The 26363-nt window shown below is 46.0% G+C and overlaps 1 protein-coding gene across 4 annotated transcripts in view; it reads right to left on the reverse strand.

The window, feature by feature from the left end:
• SENP6 (SUMO specific peptidase 6) overlaps positions 1–11974 on the reverse strand; it is a 53374-nt gene extending 41400 nt beyond the window's left edge. For 2 of the 4 annotated variants that reach the window (XM_072142098.1, XM_072142097.1), the window contains exons 1-5: positions 11608–11974; positions 7096–7189; positions 5717–5774; positions 5413–5555; positions 3680–3784 (exon numbers count right to left, since the gene is read on the reverse strand). In XM_072142098.1, coding sequence (XP_071998199.1) covers positions 3680–3784; positions 5413–5555; positions 5717–5774; positions 7096–7189; positions 11608–11641 — 434 coding nt within the window. In that variant the 5' untranslated portion in view covers positions 11642–11974. The remainder of the gene's footprint in view (positions 1–3679; positions 3785–5412; positions 5556–5716; positions 5775–7095; positions 7190–11607) is intronic. The other 2 variants (XM_072142099.1, XM_072142100.1) reach the window with 2 other exon arrangements.
• Between the last annotated feature and the right edge of the window lie 14389 nt (positions 11975–26363).

Consider the following 26363-nt stretch of genomic DNA (forward strand, 5'->3'; position numbering starts at 1 on the left):
GCTACTGGAGCATGTTGTAGCCAGAGCTGAGGCTACACGGCGCGGTTACTCCACACCCCAGTAGCCTCTTTGATCCTCATAGCAGATATTTCCGTCAGCGTAGCTCTGGCTTCGGAGCAGTGACTGCACAACCGCGGGCCTGTTGTTCTGCGCAGGAGCTGCACGGCAAAGATATCTGGTAAAATGATCAAAAAGGCTACTGGGGCGTGGAGTAGCCGCGCCGTGTAGCCTCAGCTCCGGCTACTCCATACCCCCCAGTAGCCTCTTTAGAAAATTAGCATATTAGGGAAATAAAAGTTATGAAAAGATTACAGAGACATGAGGCTTAGCCCTTAAAAGTCCTCACGTCCAATAGATGCACCTACCACCCGATCTACCTTAATAGATAGAACTGTATTGGTAGGTTTCCTTTAAAAACACCCAATAGAACAAAATAACATAAAAGTGGTGTGGAAAAAAGGTCATCCATACAGGGAAATAGATTATACATCACAAAAAGGAACCATGTAAAGTGCCAATGCTAGTGCGTACATTCATATATTTCTTTTTTAATGGGCGTTTATAAGTCCTATTGACTATGACTGTTGTTGATATGAATAAATAAAAAACGTAGTTTTGGAATGCAATGGGCCTTCTTTTGTTTCTTCCGTGTACTTTTTTTGTATTGTCTATTTAGAGGTATCATGCCTATTGTGTGGGCTTTGCAGTTAATAGTCAGTCACATCTGGATTTTTGTGGTATTTACATACCCCAACATGTTCAAATGTATGTACAGTATTTACTTACCGTATGGGTACATGGTTTATAAAATTAAACCACAGCTATCAATTATCACTATTGTGTAGGTGGCTGTGTAACAAATGTACTTTAACCCCCAAATGGCTATAGATGTTATTTTCTCACATACCCTGTGCAAAGAGTTTAACCCCATAGCGCAATAAGACATACCCTTGTGTCTTGTTGAGCATGGGGAGTATGAAGAGGGCTCACGGGCTGAGCCTTCTTCATACTCACCGGGCATTTGCTTCATAATGAAGCAAACGCCGTCGCTAACACCTTCGATCGGTGCTAGCACCGATCACGGTTGTTAACTTTTTGATCGCCAACGGCAAAGCTGACGGCGGCATTAATGAGCCGGCGGCGCGAGAGCGCCGCCATCTTGGCTCCGATCGTCGCTCCCCGTGACGTCATCGAGGAGCGACGAACTATCGTCATGACAGCCTCGGGTCACACAAAGATACGAGGCTATCATGATCTAAGCTATTACAATGTGCGATCTGCACATTGTAATAGATGGTATGCAAAATCCCCATATACTGCCATACTGCAGTATGGCAGTATATGGTAGGATCAGACAACCTAGGGTTAAAGAACCCCAGGGAGTATGAAAAAATAGTAAAAAAATAAATTTAAAAAAAAATGATATTAAAAAAACAAAAATTTAAATCACCCCCCTTTCCCTAGAACTGATATAAATAAAACAGTAAAAATCATAAACACATTAGGTATCACGGCGTCTGAAAATGCCCGATCTATGAAAATATAATAACGGTTTTTCACTGTGTTTAACCATTTTTTGCCATTTTGAAAAACAGAAAAAAATTCTATAAAAAGTGAACAAAAGGTCGCACAGTACTAAAAATAGAAGCATTGAAAATGTCATCAAAAGTTGCAAAAAATGACACCACCCACAGCTGAAAAAGTTATTAGCACAAGAAGACGGCAAAATGAAGAATTTTTTTTTGTTCAGGAAGTTTTAATTTTTGTAAATGTATGAAAACATTATAAAACCTATACAAATTTGTTATCCCCATGATCGTATTGACCCAATGAATGAAGTAGACTTGTCATTTGGGGCGCACAGTGAAAGCTGTAAAAACCAAGCCCACAAGAAATGGCACAAATGTGTTTTTTTCATCATTTTCACTGCATTTAGAATTTTTTTCCCGCTTCCCAGTACACGGCATATAATATTGAATACTACCACTACGAAGTGCAATTTGTTACGCAGAAAATAAGCCCATACACAGCTCTTTACGTGGAAAAATAAAAGTTATAGATTTTTTAATTTGGTAAGTGAAAAATAAGGGCCTGGTCCTCAAGGGGTTAAAAAATGTCATGACAGCAGCCACATTCAAACAGCTATATGTCCTGAACCCTGGCGCAGCACCTAGAAATATAGGCACCTTTGAACGTCAGCATTGTGCGTGGATGCTTCACAGAATCGGAGATATCCACCTGTCACCAGGCGATCCCTATGGAACCACAATAAGTACCTTGTATTGCCGGTTGCAAGTGTGCCGGTGTCTTTATAAATTGAGAACGCTGCCTGCATTCCGCATCTTTACATAACCGCTCCTCCTTCTCTCCATGTAACAGCAGCAGGCCGTGCCTCCAGGCTTCTTGTCCTCTCCTTGGCCTGCCACGGTCTAGTCTTAATTCTCTAAAATGCCCAGTGCGTCTTTCTCCTGCTGCATACATGCAGGTTTGGAGCAGAAATGACCAGTGCATGTGCAAGAAATGAGACGAGATTGGGAGACACAGAGGCGTGGCTCATGTAAAGAAGCGTCTGTGAGGGCCGGAGCCTCCTTGACTGCTGTGCCCCGAACCCCACCCCCCTGACTGGAAGCGAACCATGAACACATGAAGTACATTTTTATGGCTGCAGACATCGGTCTCAATTTATAAAGACGTGTCCAGCACACATGCAACAATTTTAATGATAAATTAAAGGGAAGATGCTCCTGGATGACACCAGGTTTGTGCTTCTATGCTTTATGAGATATAGGCGTTTGAAGTGTGCTCAGAATATAGAAGAGGCTGCAGTAAAAAGACTTAGCTGAACCTGGGAAAGGTTGGATTGATACTGTACATATTTAGCTACAGGTTTTACTACTAAAAAAAAAAAATAAGAAAAAACGGTAATGATATGTAAAGATTTTCCAAAGATATTGCTATTTAAAGAAACGCATAACAGAACAAAAAAGATTGACATGGACATTCAGGCATCAATGACCCTCAGTAACGAAGGGGTTAATTAATTTTAAATACATTTATTTAAAAGAAGGCTGGCAAGTTTATACTTAATGACCTCTCTCTTCTGTGATATATAGACTGTAATTAGGCTGAAATTACATAAAGCTGCAGACAGTGTTATTTAGCAGCCCTGGAAATTTGAGTTACCATACTATTGTGTGTGTTAGTTCCAGGATTGTGAAAAATGTATTTATGTTCCAGGATTGTAGAGGGACTTCTGGTGCAATGCTGAATGAGATCTCTTCATTGAACACTGCACAGCACCTCCCTCAGTCACTACTGTAGTAATCCGACAGAAGCCTGCTAGAGTTGTGCCATGTTCTGTATCATCATCTGCAGTTTTATTTGGTCAAAACGGATTTCCTTTAATTGACCTCTGTTTACCCGGCCCTGCGAGTCAATCCCTGCTGGCTTTAATGAGTGAATGTATTGATGCACAGATAATCTTAACATAGGTGTCAGTCCAATAAGCATGGAAGTGCATGTACATGCTTGATGACCACTTCATTCAAATTCCTTAAGTATCCCTTTATCCCTTAAGTAGACAAGACCCCTGTTCAAGCAATATGGAGGACCCAGCAGTATTAACAAACCTCAAATGCACAATTAACCTTGAAGAAACCAGGCAAAGTCTACAACTTACTTCTGCGCAGCTGTTTTTACAACAGACCGAGTGATATTTGTGTGATGAAAACGCCTTCCCTGCACCATAGTTCCTTGGGCGAGGGCAATGTTCTGGGTATTCTCTCTGTGAATGATATAAAGTAATGGATTATCCACATGAAACACGAGAGGGTCTACACTGCAAAGAAGAGGTGCATAACATGTTCAAAATATCTTCAGGAAGGCGGAAAACGGACTCTACGTTTGACCAGAGTCATGTAGTGAAGTTTCCTGCACCTCCAATGAGCACCAGAATGGGGGTAGTAGTTCACACAACTGGTGGTTTTACAGTTGCTTTTATATGAGAAATACCCATTTGGTTTTGTCTGTGAATATGGCAAAGAAGAGGTGAGGATGTGAGGAGGTTGCAATTCTTTTTATTGCAGATAGTCTATTGGGACTATTGGTGGTGCTTTGGAGGATGAGACAGAGAGGATGCCAGCTGCCCAACCCACTGTCTGGAGACCCGAGCAGATGGCTTTCATATAAATTTACAGTGTGGAGCATTAAGTCGGCAGGCGTTGAAGTGCACTACTTAACAGGGTGTATGTGACTAGAGTCCATAGGGACCTGAAGGACCACTTGCCAATTGTGTGGATGCATTGCTAGGTAATCAGAATGAGCGCTTGACATAGGTGCTCTATCAAGTGAAAAGATGTACTGCTAAACACTGGCTGGATAGGGATCCCCAGAAATGGTTAAAGTTGTTTATCCAATGATTAAGACTAAATGGATGGAAATGAAGCTACACTTGAATAGGGGCTTGGTTGTGGAATTTAAGAAACAGTGGATTGAATTTGCTGGATTCGCTTCAATGGAGATGCAGCGTAGTTAGACGTGGAATGGAATCAGGGAGGCTTGTAGGTGGAAGATAAGATACCCCGGGAATGGGTAGGCTACACCCAGAATGATCTTCTCAGGGACATTACAGATGGGGATGGCTTGCTTCTAAATGTAAAATGAATACAAGTACAACAAACCTACAATATACCTCTTTTGATGACCAAAATGCATTCCCTGAATCCAACATGTGCCAAATACAAAGGGGTGGTGTACCACGTCAACATTGTTGGATTTTCTTAATTGTTTAATAGTATTTATATATGAATTATTCAAGACGTTAAATATATGTACCATGCCTTATCCTCTGTGAAAGCTTTATTGTGTTTTTGTACTGATTATAAAGCAGACATTTGTCTGCTTTAAAGGAAACCTACCACTTAGTATGGCAGGGGTAAGCTGTAAGTACCGAGCACCAGCTCAGGGTGAGCTGGTGCCGGTACTTACTTTCGTTAGTGTTAAAACCGCAGTATCGCGGTTTTAACACTTTTTAAACTTTAGGGCAGAAGGGGCTTCGGCGCTGCGCGCGACCGTGCGCGCGCAACATCTCCGCTATTTCCTATGGAGGCGCGCGCACGATCGTGCGCATGCAGCGCCGAAGTGTCTTCTGCCCTAAAGTTTAAAAAGTGTTAAAACCGCGATACCGCGGTTTTAACACTAACGAAAGTAAGTACCGGCACCAGCTCACCCTGAGCTGGTGCTCGGTACTTACAGCTTACCCCTGCCATACTAAGTGGTAGGTTTCCTTTAAAAAAGAAAATAAATACATTTATGAAACTAATCAAAATGCTGAAAAAAGGGATTGTAACAAGTTACAAAGACAAGGAAATTTGTGGAACGTGAAATACACACAAACCATGATAAAATGCTTACCCCAGCTTCTTGCTTGCACCCAACATATTCAGTCCAGTTGCGTTGCCTTTAACAGGTCGTTGGTAAGATGCTTTTCCTCTTCTCTCATACGTCTTAATTGATTCCTCAGGACCATGAACAATTCCAGGCCGCAGTTTATTGGACTATAAACAACAAATAAAACATTTGTTAAACAACAACAACATAAATAAAATCAAGAAGCTGTGCACATCACATGTATCATGTCACATCAAATTAATTTATAACAATTATGAAAATCCTTAACCCTAGAAATGTATGCAATACAGAAACACTGAATACTTACCTTTTGTTCAGCAGCTTTCTCCCCATCACTTTCGTCTATACTGAGCAAGTTAACTTCACTATAATAACAGAAAAGAAAGAAAAAACGTGATATGTACAAAGTAAGACAGTAAATCTACAGTCACTGGACCTCTTGTATAAAAGACACCTGGTAGCAAGAAATAGAACAGGGCTGTTTACTGTCCCTGTGCTTGACCTCCCTCTTACTACACCAGCACTGGAGGCTGACAAACAGAGATGACATTTATGTTGCAGTGATACACACCTCAGTAAGTATTCAGAAGAGGTATGTACAGTCATCACTGCATTATTCCATACTGTTAAAGCAATGTCATAGAACACCATTTTGAATAAATGGATTTTTGGTCTTAAAAAAAAAAAAAGCACATTCTTGAAAATAGTTGATATTGTAAGCTACTGGAAAATACAACCACAGAATGACTAGAGAAAACCATCACATAAGCTATAGAAATTGTTTATGGAATGCAGAGGGTTCCATTCATTTTACTTCATTTTGAGGAGAGATCAAATGCCAACATTGATAAAGCAGTGGCATATCCTATACCCTATCAAATGCCCATACTCCTGATGTAGCTCCCCAGCAAGCATGCTCATCCCAACATAAAGCACTATATGAACATACCGGGGTGAGCTATCTGAAATAAGGACCATTAGCTCTCATGCACAAGAACCTAGTTTTGTCTGTGGGCTATCGATTGAAGTAATGGTGGCACACAGACAAATTCACCATAATGGGCTCATATACAAAGAATCGGTTTGCATAGCCAACTTGGCGAGACACAAAACTTAAAGCAGGTCCTATACCTAGCCGTGCCTACAGTTCAGACAGTGTGCGCTTACATGCCAGTGACACATGACCGCAAACATTGGACTGCGGATCGGTTGTCGCAGCCTGTGAGATGCACACATTATAAACCCCTATCTGGATGCAGGCAACGACAAATTAAAGGAGACTCCTTTAGGGAAAATTTGATGCCGATTACCTATACAACTAGGCAAAATCTACATGGAAACTCTGCTGCACTTTACAGTATATTTGATGACTGCACACAAAGTAGATCTGCAGATTCTAACTTGTTTAGGCCCACTTGATGTACATTTACGGTGGGTGCTCAAGGTCCTTAGCCAGTGTCATAATATACGTTTGTAGCAGATCTCTCCTTTTTTTCTAAATGGTGATAAAGCCCACAGGAAATGCACATGGTATTTCCATCGGGATTTAGATGTGCTATGGCAATGGAAATTCTGCACCCGTGTGTATCTACTCCATATAGGAGAAAGAGGAAAAAGCAAAAAGAAGAAGTGAAGAGTTGGAAATGTTTTGATCAGCCCTTTCATGATCCACAGAACTGTACTTACTCTTTTTCAACATCACCTTCACTTTCTTCCAGGTTTTCAAAACTCCAGTTATTTCTAAAACCTGCATCTTTCTTGGATTCTGATCTATCCAAAGCTAAAACAAAGCAAAGTCAATCCATGTCAGAAACAGCATGGATAGATCCAATTGCTTAAAGACTAAAATAAAACAAAAAATTGCTGCTGGGAACAATTACCACCAATATGGACCAAGTTCATGTACGTAAACTTCTACATTGAATAGCATTGCAATGTTTAACTTCTTCAGAAATCCCATCAATGTAACACCTTTCCCATGTATGTAACCTACAGTTATTGGGAGAGATGTATCAATGTGTCGGTCTTTAGACCAGTGCAGAGTAGGACCAGAAAGATTAATCATAGTGTCTGATGCTGAAAGATTCCAGAATCATCTAAAAGCTTCAGTAAATAATGTGCATGGCATTTCAGCAGCAAATTACTCCAGTTTTCTTGCATAGACAGATTAATAATACATCTCCCCCACTGAATAGAAGATGTTCTGATTGACTTCTTCTAGAGGTTACTGCTATGGATTCTCTATGACCCAACAGCGGTTAAATAGTTTATTGGGAAGAGATTTTCTGCTAGCCCCATTCTGGTCAATTGTATTTCGCTATGATTCCCCCTCTCAGAAGACGCAGCGCACCTAGTGACGGTCTCCGACTCCCAATCAACCTGTTCTGGGAGTTCTCTATCTGTAGACATGCATGGTCAAGTGAACACTTCATGGAACTTGTAGTTCGTTATGACGCTCAAACGAGCTGAACCGATAGGAGCTGCAGCTATTTTTTTTTTTATCAGGTCAAGAATAAGCAGAGTTTCTCAACTCGGCTTATACTCTAATATATACACAGTGGTTGGAAATGCAAGCTGCAGATAAAAATCCAGTTCCTACCCTAAGAATCTCATTTTCAGATCTCATCTGAAAGATGATAGTCTTATCTTTAATATGAAACAAAAAGCTTGTTTTTAGGTATTATAAAATCAGAGATACAGGCTTCTAAATCGACATGACCCCCGAAACCACTAAACTTTACTCGTCTCATGTGAAAATGGTATAATTAGAGTCAGAGTTGCAAGACTGAGGGAGAACAGGCGAGATACCAAATAAAATTTAGAAAGGACATTTCATCCCCTGCCTGAGGGCATTAGTAGCCAAGTGCAGTTAAACCTGGTGACAGGTTCCCTTTAAAGTTAGCAATGAAATATGGGTATCATTATGCCTTGAAAGACATAATCAGATATAACCATTTGGAAAGAATCATTATGAACTGAAAATGTATGCTTATTTATACAGCATCTATTAATTACTTATCCACTATTATATAACATATTACAGTCCAAAGCATATGTATAATACTGTAGGCTTTAGAGCCGAAATCCTCCATCTGTGGGCTCAATGTCTGCAGGGATAGGGATGGTTTCCATTCTAAGAAGTGTAGTAGGTGCATGAAGTAAAAGCGAGTTTGGTCTTAGAAACTCACTCTGTGCACTTAAAGGATTTCATGGACCAACAAACCTAAAGTCAATGATCTGAAATGACATGGCAGGGGGAATTTATTAAATAAGAGGCAACTTTCACCTAAGTTTTTTCTGACACAGTGACGTAATGTCCCTTGAAATGTATTGATGTGTTGAAGGCAGTGTATTGAACTCCGGCTTCATTTGGACCATTTTTTTGGCCATGTTGGTCAATTAAGTGCCGAAAAAGTGGACTTGACAGTTTTTCAGTCGAAATAAGTGACAACATTTTGCAGTTTAGTGGGTAAGGAAAGAGTGTTAAAATAAACTGTTCTTTCTGGGGTGAACTGATATTAGATTGAACAATTTCTGCCAATTGTAATAAAATTGTGTTGCAGACAGGACAGTGAATTCCCCCAGTGAGTTCAGTTATGTGACTGGAGGTACATGGCGCATGTTTTACAGGCTGAACCTGCTCGTGGGCAACAGGCTCAGATCTCTGCACAAACAATTCCCAAATTTTATAGTTTATGGTGAACATATCTGCAGAGCCTATATCTGTAATACAGTACATAGCCGACATAGCTACAGAGTCTATAACCACTTGCATCTAATAAACAGTATATAGCAGCGTTCCCCAATCTTCTTGTATCAGGGGACGGTTGCCGCGAACATTTTTTTTTCAAGGGACAAGGTGGGGTAAGCCTCTTACCATGGTCCCTGGAAAATAAAATTGTGTGCCCGCAAATAGTTCATATCTAACCCCAACCCATATAATGTGCCATTTCCTGCAACCTCGGGTCTACAATCCCCCCTTTCCTGCAGCTGCCTTTTTTCTGTATGCCCCTTTTAATGTCTTGATAAGAAAGGGGCTACAGTAACAGGGACATAATAATACCCCTTTTTTCTATAGCCCCCACACACCTATAATGTCACCTTGTCTTTGGGCTTTTCACTGCGAGGTAAAAAAAAATAACATACCACATATATGCAAGTACAAGCCAACCAGAGTGTAAACCGAGGTACCTAATTTTACCACCGAAAAATGAAAACATTTTGCGTCAAGTATAGGACTAGGGTGGGAAATGCAGCAGCGGCCTCCCCACCATTAATAGCATGTCCGCAGCGGCCTCCCACCATTAAAGGAAACCTACCAGTTAGAATGGCAGGGGTAAGCTGTAAGTACCGAGCACCAGCTCAGGGCGGTGCCGGTACTTACTTTCGATAGTGTGATTAACCCCTGTATCGCGGTTTTAACACTTTTTAAACATTAGAGCAGAAGAGTCTTCGGCGCTGCGTGCGCACGATCGTGCGCGTGCCTACATAGGAAATGCCGGAGCTACAGAGCCTACATCTAATAAACAGTATATAGAAGACATACAAGTAGATCCGCAATCTATAACAGTATTTAATGGACACAGCTACAGAGCCTTGAGGGTAAAGAAAGTATATAACTTACATACATGCAGAGCCAACATCATAGAGAGATTATATAGCAGAGAAAGTAACTGAACTTACATCTAGTATACAGTTTATAATGGACATAGTTGCAGAGTGTATTTCCATGTCAGTCCCCAGCATAATGATCATATAATATGAATCCAGCCTAATGCTGTAGATAAGAGAGTACAGCAGGCAGCACAGTGCACATACATTAAGTTTCTATATATCATTTTGGAGCCCCACAGACATGTAGCATAAAGTGTAGATTAAATAATATCTATATGGTAAAGCAGGCTGCAAAGAGTATAAATAATACAATGCAACTGTATATTTTACATATATGATTTTGGAGTCCTAATACATGTAGTATAATCCTGTAGATTATGTAATACTGGAGAAGGCATCGGAGTGAACATACATTGTAAAATATTTTGGAGCCCCTCAGACATACAATATAATATGGATTATATATTCTCTATCTATATGGCGGAGCAGGCTGCAGATAGTATATAAAATACAATGCAAGTGTAGAGTGGTAGTACATGTTGCACTCCAGGGGTATATACATGCAGTACTGTGCACTCCAGGGGTATATACATGCAGTACTGTGCACTCCAGGGGTATATACATGCAGTACTGTGCACTCCAGGGGTATATACATGCAGTACTGTGCACTCCAGGGGTATATACATGCAGTACTGTGCACTCCAGGGGTATATACATGCAGTACTGTGCACTCCAGGGGTATATACATGCAGTACTGTGCACTCCAGGGGTATATACATGCAGTACTGTGCACTCCAGGGGTATATACATGCAGTACTGTGCACTCCAGGGGTATATACATGCAGTACTGTGCACTCCAGGGGTATATACATGCAGTACTGTGCACTCCAGGGGTATATACATGCAGTACTGTGCACTCCAGGGGTATATACATGCAGTACTGTGCACTCCAGGGGTATATACATGCAGTACTGTGCACTCCAGGGGTATATACATGCAGTACTGTGCACTCCAGGGGTATATACATGCAGTACTGTGCACTCCAGGGGTATATACATGCAGTACTGTGCACTCCAGGGGTATATACATGCAGTACTGTGCACTCCAGGGGTATATACATGCAGTACTGTGCACTCCAGGGGTATATACATGCAGTACTGTGCACTCCAGGGGTATATACATGCAGTACTGTGCACTCCAGGGGTATATACATGCAGTACTGTGCACTCCAGGGGTATATACATGCAGTACTGTGCACTCCAGGGGTATATACATGCAGTACTGTGCACTCCAGGGGTATATACATGCAGTACTGTGCACTCCAGGGGTATATACGTGTAGTACTGTGCACTCCAGGGGTATATACATGTAGTACTGTGCACTCCATGGGTATATACGTGTAGTACTGTGCACTCCAGGGGTATATACATGTAGTACTGTGCACTCCATGGGTATATACGTGTAGTACTGTGCACTCCAGGGGTATATACATGTAGTACTGTGCACTCCAGGGGTATATACATCTTGTATATAGACGGCACACGTCTGAGGAGACGCAGCCAGAGCACATAACAGGCCTCTCACCTTCCAGAAAGCGGCTCTCTCCGCCGCTCGCCATGTTCCACCTTACTCCATGTCCGGCGCCAGGCAAGATAATGGAATGAGGGAGGGTGACGCCGCAGCGGGGCCTGCAAAGTGGGCGACAACAGCGGCGAGAGTTACAGCGAGAGGCCGGGATGTCAGCCAGGCCTCAGCTGGGAGAGGATACCGGAGGCCGCAGTTGGAGTGGTGGGAGGAGCCTGACACACACACACATCTACAAACTGAGCCGGGCTACTGCAGCTAGGAAAATGGCTCCACAGTCTGACAGCTCCACACTCATCTGCAGCGCCACCTGCCCCCGGAGGCTCGGCCTCCTGCACAGCTACACACACAGCTCCGGCCGAGCAGCCTCGTCATAAATATTGTACTGATAAGGACCTTCACCCATGAAATCCTCGTACATTTGTTCCTGCTCTCAGTACCCATTTACACAAGAGCCATTTCAAGACCTTTCAAGGTCTTCCAAAGGTGCAAAGACAGCAGACAGAGGGGTTTGACCCTCCATTCCCCGAGAAGCTTGATACCAGTACCATATGTAGGAAGTGAACTTCACTTGCCGAAACATGCAGGGCAATTTGGGACACCAGAACACCGGTCCATAAGGATCTGTGGTTGGTTCAGTGTTCCAAATCACAATAACAGGTTCCCTTTAAGTTCAGAAAGATAAAAATGTAATTCTTATAATCAATAAATATAATACACACAGGGGCGTAACTAGGAGAGCTTGGGCCCCATAGCAGATTTCAGCATGGGGCCCCCCCTTCCCCTAAAAAAATATATATATACATATTGGTACAAACATGTTTATACGATCGAACATATGTAAGCACTGAAGTACACACATTCATATTATATACACACAGGTTATATATTATATACAGCATATATACACATACAGTATATACAGCATCTACACATACTGCGTGTACATACAGCATATATACACATACAGTATATACAGCATATATGCATGTACTGCGTATACATACACATTCATACAAAAAATATACATATATATACACTCACCAGCCACTTTATTAGGTACACCATGCTAGTAACGGGTTGGACCCCCTTTTGCCTTCAGAACTGCCTCAATTCTTCGTGACATAGATTCAACAAGGTGCTGGAAGCATTCCTCAGAGATTTTGGTCCATATTGACATGATGGCATCACACAGTTGCCGCAGATTTGTCGGCTGCACATCCATGATGCGAATCTCCCGTTCCACCACATCCCAAAGATGCTCTATTGGATTGAGATCTGGTGACTGTGGAGGCCATTTGAGTACAGTGAACTCATTGTCATGTTCAAGAAACCAGTCTGAGATGATTCCAGCTTTATGACATGGCGCATTATCCTGCTGAAAGTAGCCATCAGATGTTGGGTACATTGTGGTCATAAAGGGATGGACATGGTCAGCAACGATACTCAGGTAGGCTGTGGCGTTGCAACGATGCTCAATTGGTACCAAGGGGCCCAAAGAGTGCCAAGAAAATATTCCCCACACCATGACACCACCAGCCCGAACCGTTGATACAAGGCAGGATGGATCCATGCTTTCATGTTGTCGACGCCAAATTCTGACCCTACCATCCGAATGTCGCAGCAGAAATCGAGACTCATCAGACCAGGCAACGTTTTTCCAATCTTCTACTGTCCAATTTCTATGAACTTGTGCAAATTGTATCCTCAGTTTCCTGTTCTTAGCTGAAAGGAGTGGCACCCGGTGTGGTCTTCTGCTGCTGTAGCCCATCTGCCTCAAAGTTCGACGTACTGTGCGTTCTGCCTACCTTGGTTGTAACGGGCGGCGATTTGAGTCACTGTTGCCTTTCTATCAGCTCAAACCAGTCTGCCCATTCTCCTCTGACCTCTGGCATCAACAAGGCATTTCCGGACCATTCTCTGTAAACCCTAGAGATGGTTGTGCGTGAAAATCCCAGTAGATCAGCAGTTTCTGAAATACTCAGACCAGCCCTTCTGGCACCAACAACCATGCCACGTTCAAAGGCACTCAAATCACCTTTCTTCCCCATACTGATGCTCGGTTTGAACTGCAGGAGATTGTCTTGGCCATGTCTACATGCCTAAATGCACTGAGTTGCTGCCATGTGATTGGCTGATTAGAAATTAAGTGTTAACGAGCAGTTGGACAGGTGTACCTAATAAAGTGGCCGGTGAGTGTATATACACTCATACAGAATATACATAAATACTCAAAAAGCAGATACACACATATACATGCATATATACACACACAGATACATACATATATATGTATATGCACAGATAACATTTCTAACTTTCTTTGTGGTCCTGGCGGGCAGTGCTTTCGGGAGGGGTGGAGCGTCTCCGTGAAGTGTAGGGGGTGCCAGGGGTGAGCGGGAGTTTGCACATGGCTGTAAATTGGGGGGGGGGGGGGCGGCGGGCGGGTAGGGAGATGTGTCTACAGGCGGAAGGACACACCAACAGGCAGGTAGGGGCACATGCCAATGGACAAGAATACATGCTAGTGGGCGGGCAGGAGATCGTGGAGGCGGGCTTGCAGAAATACATGCCGGTGGGCGGGCAGGGGATCGTGGAAGCAGGCGCGCAGGAAGACTTGATGGTGGGCGGGCAGGAGATCGCGGAGGAAAACTTGACGGTGGGAAGGCTGGAGATCGTGGAGGCGGGCGCGCCGGAAAACTTGCTGGTGGGCGGGCAGGAGATCATGGAGGCAGGCACGCAGGAAGACTTGATGGTGGGCGGGCAAGAGATCGTGGAGGTGGGCGGGGCCTGCAGGAAAACTTGCTGGTGGGCGGGCAGGAGATTGCGGAGGTGGGCTCGCAGGAAGACATGCCGGTGGGTGGGCAGGGGATCGTGGAGGCGGGGAGGATGTATTGCCGTCTGTCGGGAGAGTGGGCGGCCGACACAGGTGGGCGGCTCTATGTTTAGCACAGCAGGCATTACTGCTGAGCTGTTCACAGGCAGGGGAAGGGAGAACAGAACAAAATTTTGGGTTCACGGCCATCCCGGGCCCCCTAGCAGCACGGCCCCGTAGCAACCGCTAGGGCTGCTGCGGCTGTTGTTACGCCACTGAATACACAAACATCATATGTCTACTCATATTAGAAGGAAAAGATGCTACATATATCTATCAAACATGAAAGTAACATCTCCTTCATATGAGTAGTGTTATAAGCACATGAAACAATGGCAAATCACCGTAACACAAAGAACCCACGTCTACCCAGATGAAAAGCACGACGAACAAAGGCAATCTGCTGAAACAAACATGTATCCCAGATGTTTGTGTTTCTGTCCCTCCCTTCCAACGCAACATTTTGTGCCTTATGTGTAGACATATTGGGGAAGATCATATTGGGGAAGATTTATTATGGCTTCTCCGCCAGTTTTCTGGCAAATAAATCACATCAATCAATGGATATGAAGTTGGTCAAAGGGAAGCGGTTCTTTTTATCGACTGGAAGGGGTTTGGGCCAGAGGAGAGGTCTTGGGAGCCAGAAGACAACATTCTAAATTGTGGTGTTCTTTAGAGGTTTCTTCAGGCCAAAAAGAGGGGGAGACCGAAGTGTGGTGTGGTGTGTGTGTGGGGGGGGGGGGCACTGTCACGGGTGTTCCTGTGACCCGTGCCTCGTTGTGTCCCTCTGCCTCACCTCTCCTGGTTCCAGTGGCGTCTCCCGCTGCGGCGCTGGCTCTGTAAAATTTAAAGGGCCAGGGCCAATTCTGTTAAATAGCCAGCCCATTCCTGTGTCCCCTGCCGGATCTTTGTACCTCACAGCCCTAGATAAAGCTTTTATAATGCCCTTTGCTTGTATTGCGAATTCCCATTGTGACCCTGGTTCTGTTATTGACTCATCCCATTCTGCCTGTCCTGACCTACCGCTACGTCCCCAACTCTGATCCTGTGCTTCCTTTCTCAACCTCCTGCCTGTCCCTGACCACGAGTTTGCCTTACGATTCTGTACTTCGCATTGGACAAAGTCGTGCCTGTGGAGCGACCTGGTTGTATAACGCCGCAAATGGTCAAACCTGCTGTGCGGGGCTTTGGTGAAAACCAGGTTCCACTTAGACTCGGGTCCCAGGTCTCAGCTTACGTCATCGTCCGTGGTGGCACCCCTGGTGTCTGACAGATGCAACAATAACCTGCTGAATTTTTATGGCTTGAAAACACATACAATTTCATGTCATCCACATACACTATCCATCTCACTGGCTGTGAGAAAAAAAAATATGCGGCTGAAGGATAGGGTTTTGGAGCCTAATATTTTCTGTGTCATTTGCAGCTCCTGAAAGGTAGGATATAATTTGTCCTAGGAAGAAGGGGTATCGTGGGTTTTTGGGGAAAATCATGAATAGTAAAAGACTAACAAACTGTTTGCAGACTATCTTCTCAGCATTTAACCCCTTTCAGAGGGGTTGTCCGAGACTTATTAAAAAAACAAAAGGTGGCCGGGAGTGGTCTGCTTAAAAAAATAAAGATGTACTTACGATTTAGGCGCCCTCCGGTTGTCCTGCGGTGCTGTCGCTGTGGCCCTCGCGCCATGTAAACAAACATGGCCGCGGGAGCAGTGCTGGATTCAGCTTCCGGCCGGACCCGACAACCATCCATCCATATAAACAATGCTGTAAATAGGGACGGGTGGACGTGACTGGACGGAAGCTGAGTTTTATTGGTGGTGTGAGACACTGGAGGGGTTAACTGTGGATGGGCGGTATGTTTCCCCTAGGTTTTCATACTATGCGAGGCCTGAGTGCTGAGGTTGTGTTGTCCAGCACCTTGGACACAGGTGATGGGAGCAGCCTAATCAGTCTGCATAAAGCCACTGAGCAGAGCTGAGAGTGTTGTCTCTCTGAAAGGAGGCTGGTGAGCACACAGCCCTGACCTCTGTGCCTGGAGCAGCGACCTATTTTATGTGCTAGTGGTGAGTTAGAGAAACTCTGTTTAGTTAGCACCCTGACGGGTAGGATTTTGTTTGTTTAATGCCTGAATGTAAAGGCTGTTTTGTTTTGCTGCTGCAATAAACGCAGGCGAGACCTGTTTTGGACTGTACCTTGGTGTCACTGTCTTGAACTGCATCCCAACACTCCGCTACCTCAGACTCTACTGGGCCAAATCTCCCACATATGGTGCTTCGGATTGCGAGCAGTTTAAAAGACACACACCTGAAAGGCTTGCTACATCCTGCAACATTGCATGGCCTGGGTGAAAGCAGCAGGCAAATTGCAGGATAAAGCCAAGATGGAGGACTTTATTAAAGCCATGCTCCAGCAGCAGGAGGAGAGATCCCGCCAGCAGCAAGCCATGCTCCAGCAACAGGAGGAGAGATCCCGCCAGCAGCAAGCCATGCTCCAGCAACAACAGGAAGAGTCCCGAGCTAATCGACAGCTGCAGCAATCCATGCTCCAGCAGCAGGAGGAGAGGTCCCGACAGCAGCAAGCCATGCTCCAGCAACAGCAGGAAGAGTCCCGAGCCATGTTCCAGCTGATGGAAAAGTTTTCTGGCGTTATGGCAGCACCGCAAGCAACGACTACTGAGGGGTCCCATACTGGTTTGCAAGGGTACCCGGTTGTCCAGCATTCCGCACGGGCTGCAGTGCAGAAGGCTTTACAAAAGATGACGGCGACCAACGACGTGGAGGCGTATCTCACTGTGTTCGAGCGAGTAGCTGAGCGAGAGGAGTTAACAGCTGAGCAGTGGGCAGATGTCCTGGCACCGTTCCTGACAGGTGAATCGCAGAAGGCCTACTACGACCTGAGTGAAACGGAGGCCCGTGAGTACCCCCAGCTAAAGGTGGAGATTCTGGCTCGTCTTGGGGTCACCGTTCAAGTTTGTTCCAGCCGGGTCCACCAGTGGGCTTACTCAGAAAAACTACCCCCACGCTCCCAAATGCATGACCTGATCCATCTTGTTCGGAAGTGGCTACAACCAGAGGACTGCACCCCAGCACAGATGGTAGAGAGAGTGGTTCTTGACAAGTTCACCCGTTCTCTGCCCTCTCGGCTCCAGCAATGGGTTGGACAGGCCGGTCCCACAAATGCTGAGGAACTCGTTTCCCTAGTAGAGAGATATCGGCTACGGAGGATCTTCTACTTACCTCTCCCACACGAAGCAGTGCCAGTGACAAGGTCACCAAACCATCTGGCAAGACTGCTACTGCGGAAAAGGGGAGACAGGTCAGGTTGGGAGGGGGTTCATTGGGGGGCGTGGATACCCAGAAACCCAGTGAGGCTCGTGACAGAGGTCATAGCCGTATCCAGTGCTGGCGATGCCATGAAATGGGCCATATTGCTGCCAACTGTCCACTGTCAGTGGAGCCAATGGACTGCAACCAGACCCGGCGAGTGTCACTGTTTGCCCGGCCGGTTCTGACAGCCGAGTCGGTCACGGATGCAGAACCCCAAGTGTGTATGGTCACAATCGGGGGTCACACAGTGGAAGCCTTGCTAGACTCAGGGAGTCTGGTCACCCTGGTGCGGGCAACTTTGGTTGATCCTGGACTATACAGTGGGTGGAAAGTGGGAGTGTTGTGTATACATGGGGACACTCGCGAATATCCCACTGCTGTTTTTGGGACCTCTGGAGACGAAGACCCACCTCAGGTGCTATTGCAGATAATGGACATCAGGTATGTCCGGCCTTGGCCCCTGAACCCTTTGAGGCCAATGTTCCCACGCCAGCAGTAGGGGTGACCCCATGTGATGAATTCTCTCCCCTAGAGGTCCTAGCTGGTGAGGTCGAGGGCCATGAGGAGGTAGCCGACCTGCCGGACCTTGAGATTTCCCATGAAAATTTTGGGGCTGCACAGCTACAGGACCCTACCTTGTTTAAAGCACGGGAGAATGTTAAAGTGATAAATGGGGTACTCCAAATACCAGGGGCTGACAAAATATACCCCCGAATGGTGATTGTTGGGGAACTGTTGTACAGGGTTGACCAGGTACGGGGTGAGGAGGTTGAGCAACTTGTAGTACCCCAATCTCACTGTAGGCTGGTGCTAGATTTGGCACATAAACATGTACTGGGAGGGCACTTAGGTGCTGAGAAGACCGAGAGAGGATCCTGCAGAGATTTTTCTGGCCCGGGGTGTGGGAGGAGGTAAACCGGTATTGTAGCTCCTGCCCTGAGTGCCAACTTACTGCCCCGGTGTCCCACTTCAGGAGTCCTCTGGTCCCGTTACCAATCATAGAGGTGCCGTTTGAACGGATTGCAATGGATTTGGTTGGCCCCATAGTCAAGTCCACAAGGGGGCACCAGTACATCCTGGTTATCCTGGACTACGCTACGCGATATCCAGAGGCTATCCCGTTAAGGAACACCTCCTCCAAAAACATTGCCAGGGAGCTGTTCCAGGTATTCTCCCGCACAGGCCTTCCCAAGGAAATCTTGACTGACCAGGGAACCCCATTAATGTCTAGATTAATAAAGGAGATGTGTAAATTACTCCAGGTTAAACAGCTCCACACCTCTGTATATCATCCTCAGACAGATGGCCTGGTCGAGAGGTTTAACAAGACCTTGAAGGGGATGCTAAAGAGGGTGGTCAGCAAAGATGGGAAGGACTGGGATTGTTTGTTGCCTTATTTGATGTTTGCCATACATGAAGTTCCCCAGTCCTCACCCTTTGAGCTGTTATATGGCCGTTCCCCACGTGGGCTTTTGGATGTAGCTAAGGAGACCTGGGAACAGGAGAGGACCCCCCACCATAGTGTGATTGAACACGTCTCCCTTATGCAGGACCGCATAGCGGCGGTAATGCCCCTTGTAAAGGAGCACATGACAAGGGCACAAGAGGCCCAGTCTAGGGTCTACAATAGATCAGCCAGACTCAGGACCTTTAACCCGGGCGATAGAGTGCTAGTTCTGGTGCCCACCGTTGAGAGTAAGTTGGCAAAATGGCAAGGTCCATATGAGGTCCTGGAGAAAGTGGGGGAGGTTAACTACAAGGTATCTCAGCCGGGGAGGAGGAAACCCGAACAGATATACCACGTGAACCTCCTAAAGCCATGGAGGGAAAGAAAGTCCCTGATGGCCGTGGGAGTAGAAAAAGCGCCTGTCCCCAAGAAGGTGACACCGGAGGTAGGTGTACCCGATGCCAAGGTGCCTGAAGTACGGATCTCGGAGTCCCTCTCCAGGGCCCAGATTCAGGAAGCGAAGGAGTTTGTGCTCCGAAATTCATATACAAATGGGTACTCAAAAATATAAGCTAATGTGTAATTAGTAGAGATGAGCGAACATACTCGTCCGAGCTTGATGCTCGTTCGAGCATTAGCGTACTCGAAACTGCTCGTTGCTCGGACGAATACTTCGCCCGCTCGAGAAAATGGCAGCTCCCGCCGTTTTGCTTTTTTTGCGGCCAGAAACAGAGCCAATCACAAGCCAGGAGACTCTGCACTCCACCCAGCATGACGTGGTACCCTTACACGTCGATAGCAGTGGTTGGCTGGCCAGATCAGGTGACCCTGGGATAGACTAGCCGCTGCCCGCGCTGCTCGGATCATTCTGTGTCTGGATGCCGCTAGGGAGAGAGCTGCTGCTGGTCAGGGAAAGCGTTAGGGTGTTCTATTAGAATAGTGTTAGGCAGGAGTGATTCAACAAGAACCCAACAGCCCTTCTTAGGGCTACAATAACGTTATACTTTTTTTTTTTTTGTTTGCTTGTGGCTTTGCTTGCTGGCACTAGTAGTGCAGCTAGTACCATATTGTGAGGAATTTGCAGGGGGACTTGCTACCGTTGTGTTTAGCTCTTAGTGACACACATATCCACCTCAAACACCAAAGTGGGAAAATTTATTAGGGGTTTGATTTCAATTAGGCACAGTCTGCCATTTACTTTTTATTTTATGTTTATTTTTTCATAACTCAGCGTCATCTCATCTGGCATAGCAGTGTGCTTTCATACTTGGCTAGAAAATAGCCATAGGAGAATCCAAACGGCTTACTTACGCCTACAATAGCGTTATATATATTTTATTTCTGGTTGATCTGCTGGTGGCTGTCCTTGCTGCAGTGCATCTACTAGCCAATTGTGAGGAATTTGGAGTGAGACTTGCGACCGCTGTGTTTAGCGCTTAGTGACGCACATATCCATCGCAAAGACCGAAGTGGGAAAATTTATTAGGGGTTGGATTTAAATTAGGCACAGTCTGGCAGTTTCTTTTTATTTTACGTTTATTTTTTCATAACTCAGCGTCATCTCATCTGGCATAGCAGTGTGCTTTCATACTTGGCTAGAAAATAGCCATAGCAATAGGATAGCATCGTTTGGTTTTAAAAACTAAAAACGCAAAAAAAAACTTTAAAAAAAATTAAAGTTATAACTTTCATTTTCAAAATGTTTAACCCAAGGGCTAGGGGTAGAGGACGAGGGCGGGGACGTGGGCGTCCAACTACTGCAGGGGTCAGAGGCCGTGGTCCTGGGCGGGGTGAGACACCACCTGCTGATTAGGGAGCAGGGGAACGCCGCAGAGCTACACTCCCTAGGTTCATGTCTGAAGTTACTGAGACTCGTGGTAGAGCACTGTTGAGGCCAGAACAGTGCGAACAGGTGATGTCGTGGATTGCCGACAATGCTTCGAGCAATTTGTCCACCAGTCAGTCTTCCACGCAGTCCACCCATGTCACCGAAATCGGCACTCCTCCAGCTCCTGCACCTCAGCCTCCTCCCCCCCAGTCTGCCCCCTCCCAGGAAAATTTGGCATTTGAACCGGCATACTCTGAGGAACTGTTTTCTGGACCCTTCCCACAGTCACAAACCACTTGTCCGGTTGCTACTGAGCAATTTTCCGATGCCCAGGTTTTCCACCAGTCGCAGTCTGTGGGTGATGATGACCTTCTTGACGTAGTGGAAGAAGTGTGTAAAGAGGTGTCCGACGATGAGGAGACACGGTTGTCAGACAGTGGTGAAGTTGTTGTCAGGGCAGGAAGTCCGAGGGGGGAGCAGACTGAGGGATCGGAGGATGATGAGGTGACAGACCCAAGCTGGGTTGAGAGTGCTTCTGAGATGGAGGAGAGTCCTCGACCAGAACAGATTGGAAGAGGCAGTGGTGGGGCCAGACGGAGAGGCAGGGCCAGAGCAGGTGCATCAGCGCCAAATGTGTCACGTAGTGAAGCTCCCGTGGCGAGGGCTCCCGCGGCGAGGGCTAGATTTTCAGAAGTCTGGAGGTTCTTTAAGGAAACACCGGATGACCGACGGACTGTGGTGTGCAACCTTTGCCAAACCAGGATCAGCAGGGGTTCCACCACTACTAGCTTAACTACCACCAGTATGCGCAGGCATATGAATGCTAAACACCCCACTCAGTGGCACCAAGCCCGTTCACCTCCGGCCGTGCACACCACTGCTCCTTCCCCTGTTTCAGCTGATAGTCAGCCCCCTGCCCAGGACCCTGGCACAAAAACCCCATCGTCGCCTCCACGATCCTCCACAGCATCCACCAGCGTTCAGCTCTCCATACCCCAGACGCTGGAGCGGAAATGGAAATATAGTGCAACCCACCCGCACGCCCAAGCCCTTAATGTCCACATCTCCAGATTGCTTAGCCTGGAGATGCTGCCCTATAGGCTAGTAGAGACCGAGGCCTTTCGCAACCTCATGGCGGCGGCCGCCCCTCGGTATTCGGTCCCCAGCCGCCACTACTTTTCCCGATGTGCCGTCCCAGCCCTGCACCAGCACGTGTCAGACAACATCATCCGTGCCCTGACCAACGCCGTTTCTGACAAGGTCCACCTGACCACGGACACGTGGACGAGTGCTGCCGGGCAGGGCCACTATATATCGCTGACGGCACATTGGGTTAACTTGGTGGAGGCTGGGACCGAGTCTGACCCTGCGGCTGGTCATATACTGCCGACGCCGAGGATTGCGGGGCCTACCTCGGTCCAGGTCTTTCAGGCCTACTATGCCTCCTCCTCCTCCCACCCCTCCTCCACCTCCTCCTCCGAACTACCATCCGTGGGCATGGCGCCATCAGTCGCTAGCTCTAGGCACAGCAGCAGTGCCGTCGCTAAGCGACAGCAGGCGGTGCTCAAACTGCTGAGCCTTGGCGATAAAAGGCACACCGCCCAAGAGCTATTACAGGGCATCACGGCGCAGACTGATCTTTGGCTGGCACCGCTGAACCTGAAGCCAGGCATGGTTGTGTGTGACAACGGCCGTAACCTGGTGGCGGCTCTGCAACTCGGCAGACTGACACATGTGCCATGCCTGGCCCATGTGTTAAATCTGATAGTTCAGCGTTTCCTCAAGACATACCCCAATCTGTCTGATTTGCTCAGGCTGACGCTTATTAAGATGAATAAAGCCTGGATTTCTCATAATTTCCAATCTCCACCAGGTGAAGGAAGCTCAACCTGAATAATTTATGCACTCCTCCTCCTCCTCATTTTCCTCCTTCTCCTCCTCTTTGTACACTAAAGCAGAGGAAACTGGCTATTTTTTGACAGGGCCCACTGGCTCTAGCTATAGTACTTTATGCATTTAGTTTTTCTGGAGGGCCATCTACCCGGTCCTCTGTTTTAAACAATTTTTGGGAGTGCCACATACAGGCACTCAATCTATTCAATTTTTCTGGAGGGCCACCTACCTGCTCCTCTGGTTTGAAAACTTTTTTGGACTGCCACATACAGGCACTCAATCTATTTCATTTTTCTGGAGGGCCACCTACCTGCTCCTCTGGTTTGAAAACTTTTTTGGACTGCCACATACAGGCACTCAATCTATTTCATTTTTCTGGAGGGCCACCTACCTGCTCCTCTGGTTTGAAAACTTTTTTGGACTGCCACATACAGGCACTCAATCTATTTCATTTTTCTGGAGGGCCATCTACCTGCTCCTCTGGTTTGAAAACTTTTTTGGACTGCCACATACAGGCACTCAATCTATTTCATTTTTCTGGAGGGCCACCTACCTGCTCCTCTGGTTTGAAAACTTTTTTGGACTGCCACATACAGGCACTCAATCTATTTCATTTTTCTGGAGGGCCACCTACCTGCTCCTCTGGTTTGAAAACTTTTTTGGACTGCCACATACAGGCACTCAATCTATTTCATTTTTCTGGAGGGCCACCTACCTGCTCCTCTGGTTTGAAAACTTTTTTGGCGAAAGCTCGCCTGGCAGCGGAGCGCCAGCTCCATGCCAAGATCCAACTAGCATAGTTTTAACTGCAGCACCTTTAATCTACTACTAGTTCACTGCCTCCATACATGGTCCCCTTATCAAACGAGCTGTGTCAGGCAGAATTTTGGGTTGTTTTCATGGCTTCCATGTTAACTTTGTCGCCACCCTGCTGTGTAATCCACAAAATATACTGGCAAACTTTTATCATGTACCGATATTATTTGAGCGCTTCTTGCTCACCTCCTTTGGTTCCTCTCTGCCACCCATTGGTTTGAAGCCTGAGTCCATTTAGGGTATGTCGCCATGCCACTCTCTAGCCTGCCGCTGCTGCCGCTGCCTCTGCATGCCGTCCCCTATAGTGTCAGGGTCAATTATTGGATGTTTTAGATGCTATCTAGCTTCATTCTGTCACTCTGTCATGGCCATGCTGTTGCCCATAATTTTGGCATAATGGTGCGATTAAGCAGCCTCAGAGGCATCCATGCATGCTGCCCCTGCTGTTTCCTGTCCATTTCCGTGGTGTTTCCATCCTTTTCTGAGGTTCCCAGGTGTTTGGCCAAGCTTCCCTGTGCAGAGCCTTGGTCCCCTTGAAAAATGCTCGAGTCTCCCATTGACTTCAATGGGGCTCGTTATTCGAGACGAGCACTCGAGCATCGGGAAAAGTTCGTCTCGAATAACGAGTACCCAAGCATTTTAGTGCTCGCTCATCTCTAGTAATTAGTTGTTATTTAAAATTTTGCTCCCCTTAGCAGAAAATGCTGGTGGCATAGACTGTAATGAAGAATTAAAATGCTACTGACCCTTTAATCAGTCTGTTAATTTCCTCCGCGCGGTTTGTTGCGGAGCAGACACAGGACAGAACATGGCACCTGTCTGGGCAGGTCATGTGATCACCACTACGTTTGGCTGTAGTTGGTTGGTTGAAGTGCATCCAGTATGGCCAGTGTTGTGGCGATGTGCAGGGATGGCAGTTACACATCATTACTATGGTAACAGAGCAAGAAAGCCTGTTAGATCATCACTGGGAGCAGAGCATAAGAGGCAGGAGGAGTTACTGAGAACTAAAGGATCATGGGACTTGTAGTTTCCAGTGGCGGCCATCTTAGTGATAACTCCACCTACTTTAGAGAGGCCATACATTTTGTAAATCATAAAATCAAACTATTTAAGCTCCGTTTTGTGACTAATGACATTGAGTATTGTTGTATTCATTTATTTACATTATCATGGATTTTTGTGTCAGACGTTCATATTCCCGGAATACCCCTTTAAGTACAAACCTACTGTATATGTAAAATGCACCATGCGTATGAATGCCTCTGCTGGTTCACCCATTTTCGTATATTTTTGCTCTTCTATTACTTACATCTGTCGACAAAGGATATAGAAAGTAGAAACAGGTGCATTGGCCACACCCCTAATGCACCAAGCTATTTAATGAGGATAAAAATGTAACTTTCTCTTAAACAGACATCACTGGGAACTGGAAATGTATCAGTAGAAAGTTTATTAAGTGCCCTATACACTGCTGTTCAAAATGGGAATATGATGAGGAAGCTTGGATACACCTTTTAAGTTATAAACTATTTATAAAGCATACATGATGATTAACTCTCATCTAAATCAGTGTCATGTCACTTTAAATCCTCAGCAGCATGGGAAATGCCACCACCATTGGTAGATTTTAAATGGTAAAACTCTACGCTGCTCTGTTACTGCTCAGTGATGGTGGAGATGGACCTACTGTATATGTGCTCTGCTCTGCTTTTTGTACAAAGGACCTGGCAAGCCAGATTAGGAACAAGGGACCAGGCAAGCTATTTCAGGAACAAGAGATCCAGCAATCCAGATCAGAAACAAGGGACTAGACAAGACCAGGAACAAGAGACCATGCAATCCAGATCCAGATAAGGGACTAGACAAGCAAGAACATGGGAATCAATAAACAGGATCAGTAAAAAGTCAATAGGCTACCAAAAACAAGGCACAGGACCATCCATGGTAAGAGCTTGGCCTCTGTTTCTTTTACATTCACTGCTGAAAGATGTTTTCTTATTACATTTTTCACAGAATATGTGAATGTGCCATAATATCTGTGTAAGGGCTAATTCAGATGGCCGTACTTGGGGCTCCCATGGACCTCTGTGGCTCCCGGTCATGGGGAGCAGTGACTTAGTCGGGCAGCAGGTATGTTGCCCGGCCGCTCGTCTGCCTATAGAGAGAGGGAGGGAAAGAGCGCTCACCCCTCCACCGCCTGGCCCTGTGCGCCCCCAGGATCATGTCTGGGCAAGCACATGGCTATGGGAATGAGGCCTAATACAGTTATACATGTGTCAGAACTTGCAAATTGTTCTGATGGGATCAGGTTCCAGGCTTCTTGCTGGAAAACCAGTGCTGCTTGTGATTGACAGCTCCATTTCTGATCCTGGGAAAGCTGGGTGTGTCTTTGTGCTCGTTTTGTCAGCTGCAGTTCGAGTGATGGAACGGCTGAGCCAGTCAGTGCTGCCTTAAATTCTGCCAAGCCCTTCATTGGCTGCTGGTTATTCAGTCTATCTGTGTATCTAGTGCTCTTGCTGTGCTTGCTATTTGGTGTATTGACTTCTGCTTTGCCTTCTGACCATTC

This window comes from Engystomops pustulosus, chromosome 3, assembly GCF_040894005.1.
Source record: "Engystomops pustulosus chromosome 3, aEngPut4.maternal, whole genome shotgun sequence".
NCBI lineage: Eukaryota > Metazoa > Chordata > Amphibia > Anura > Leptodactylidae > Engystomops > Engystomops pustulosus.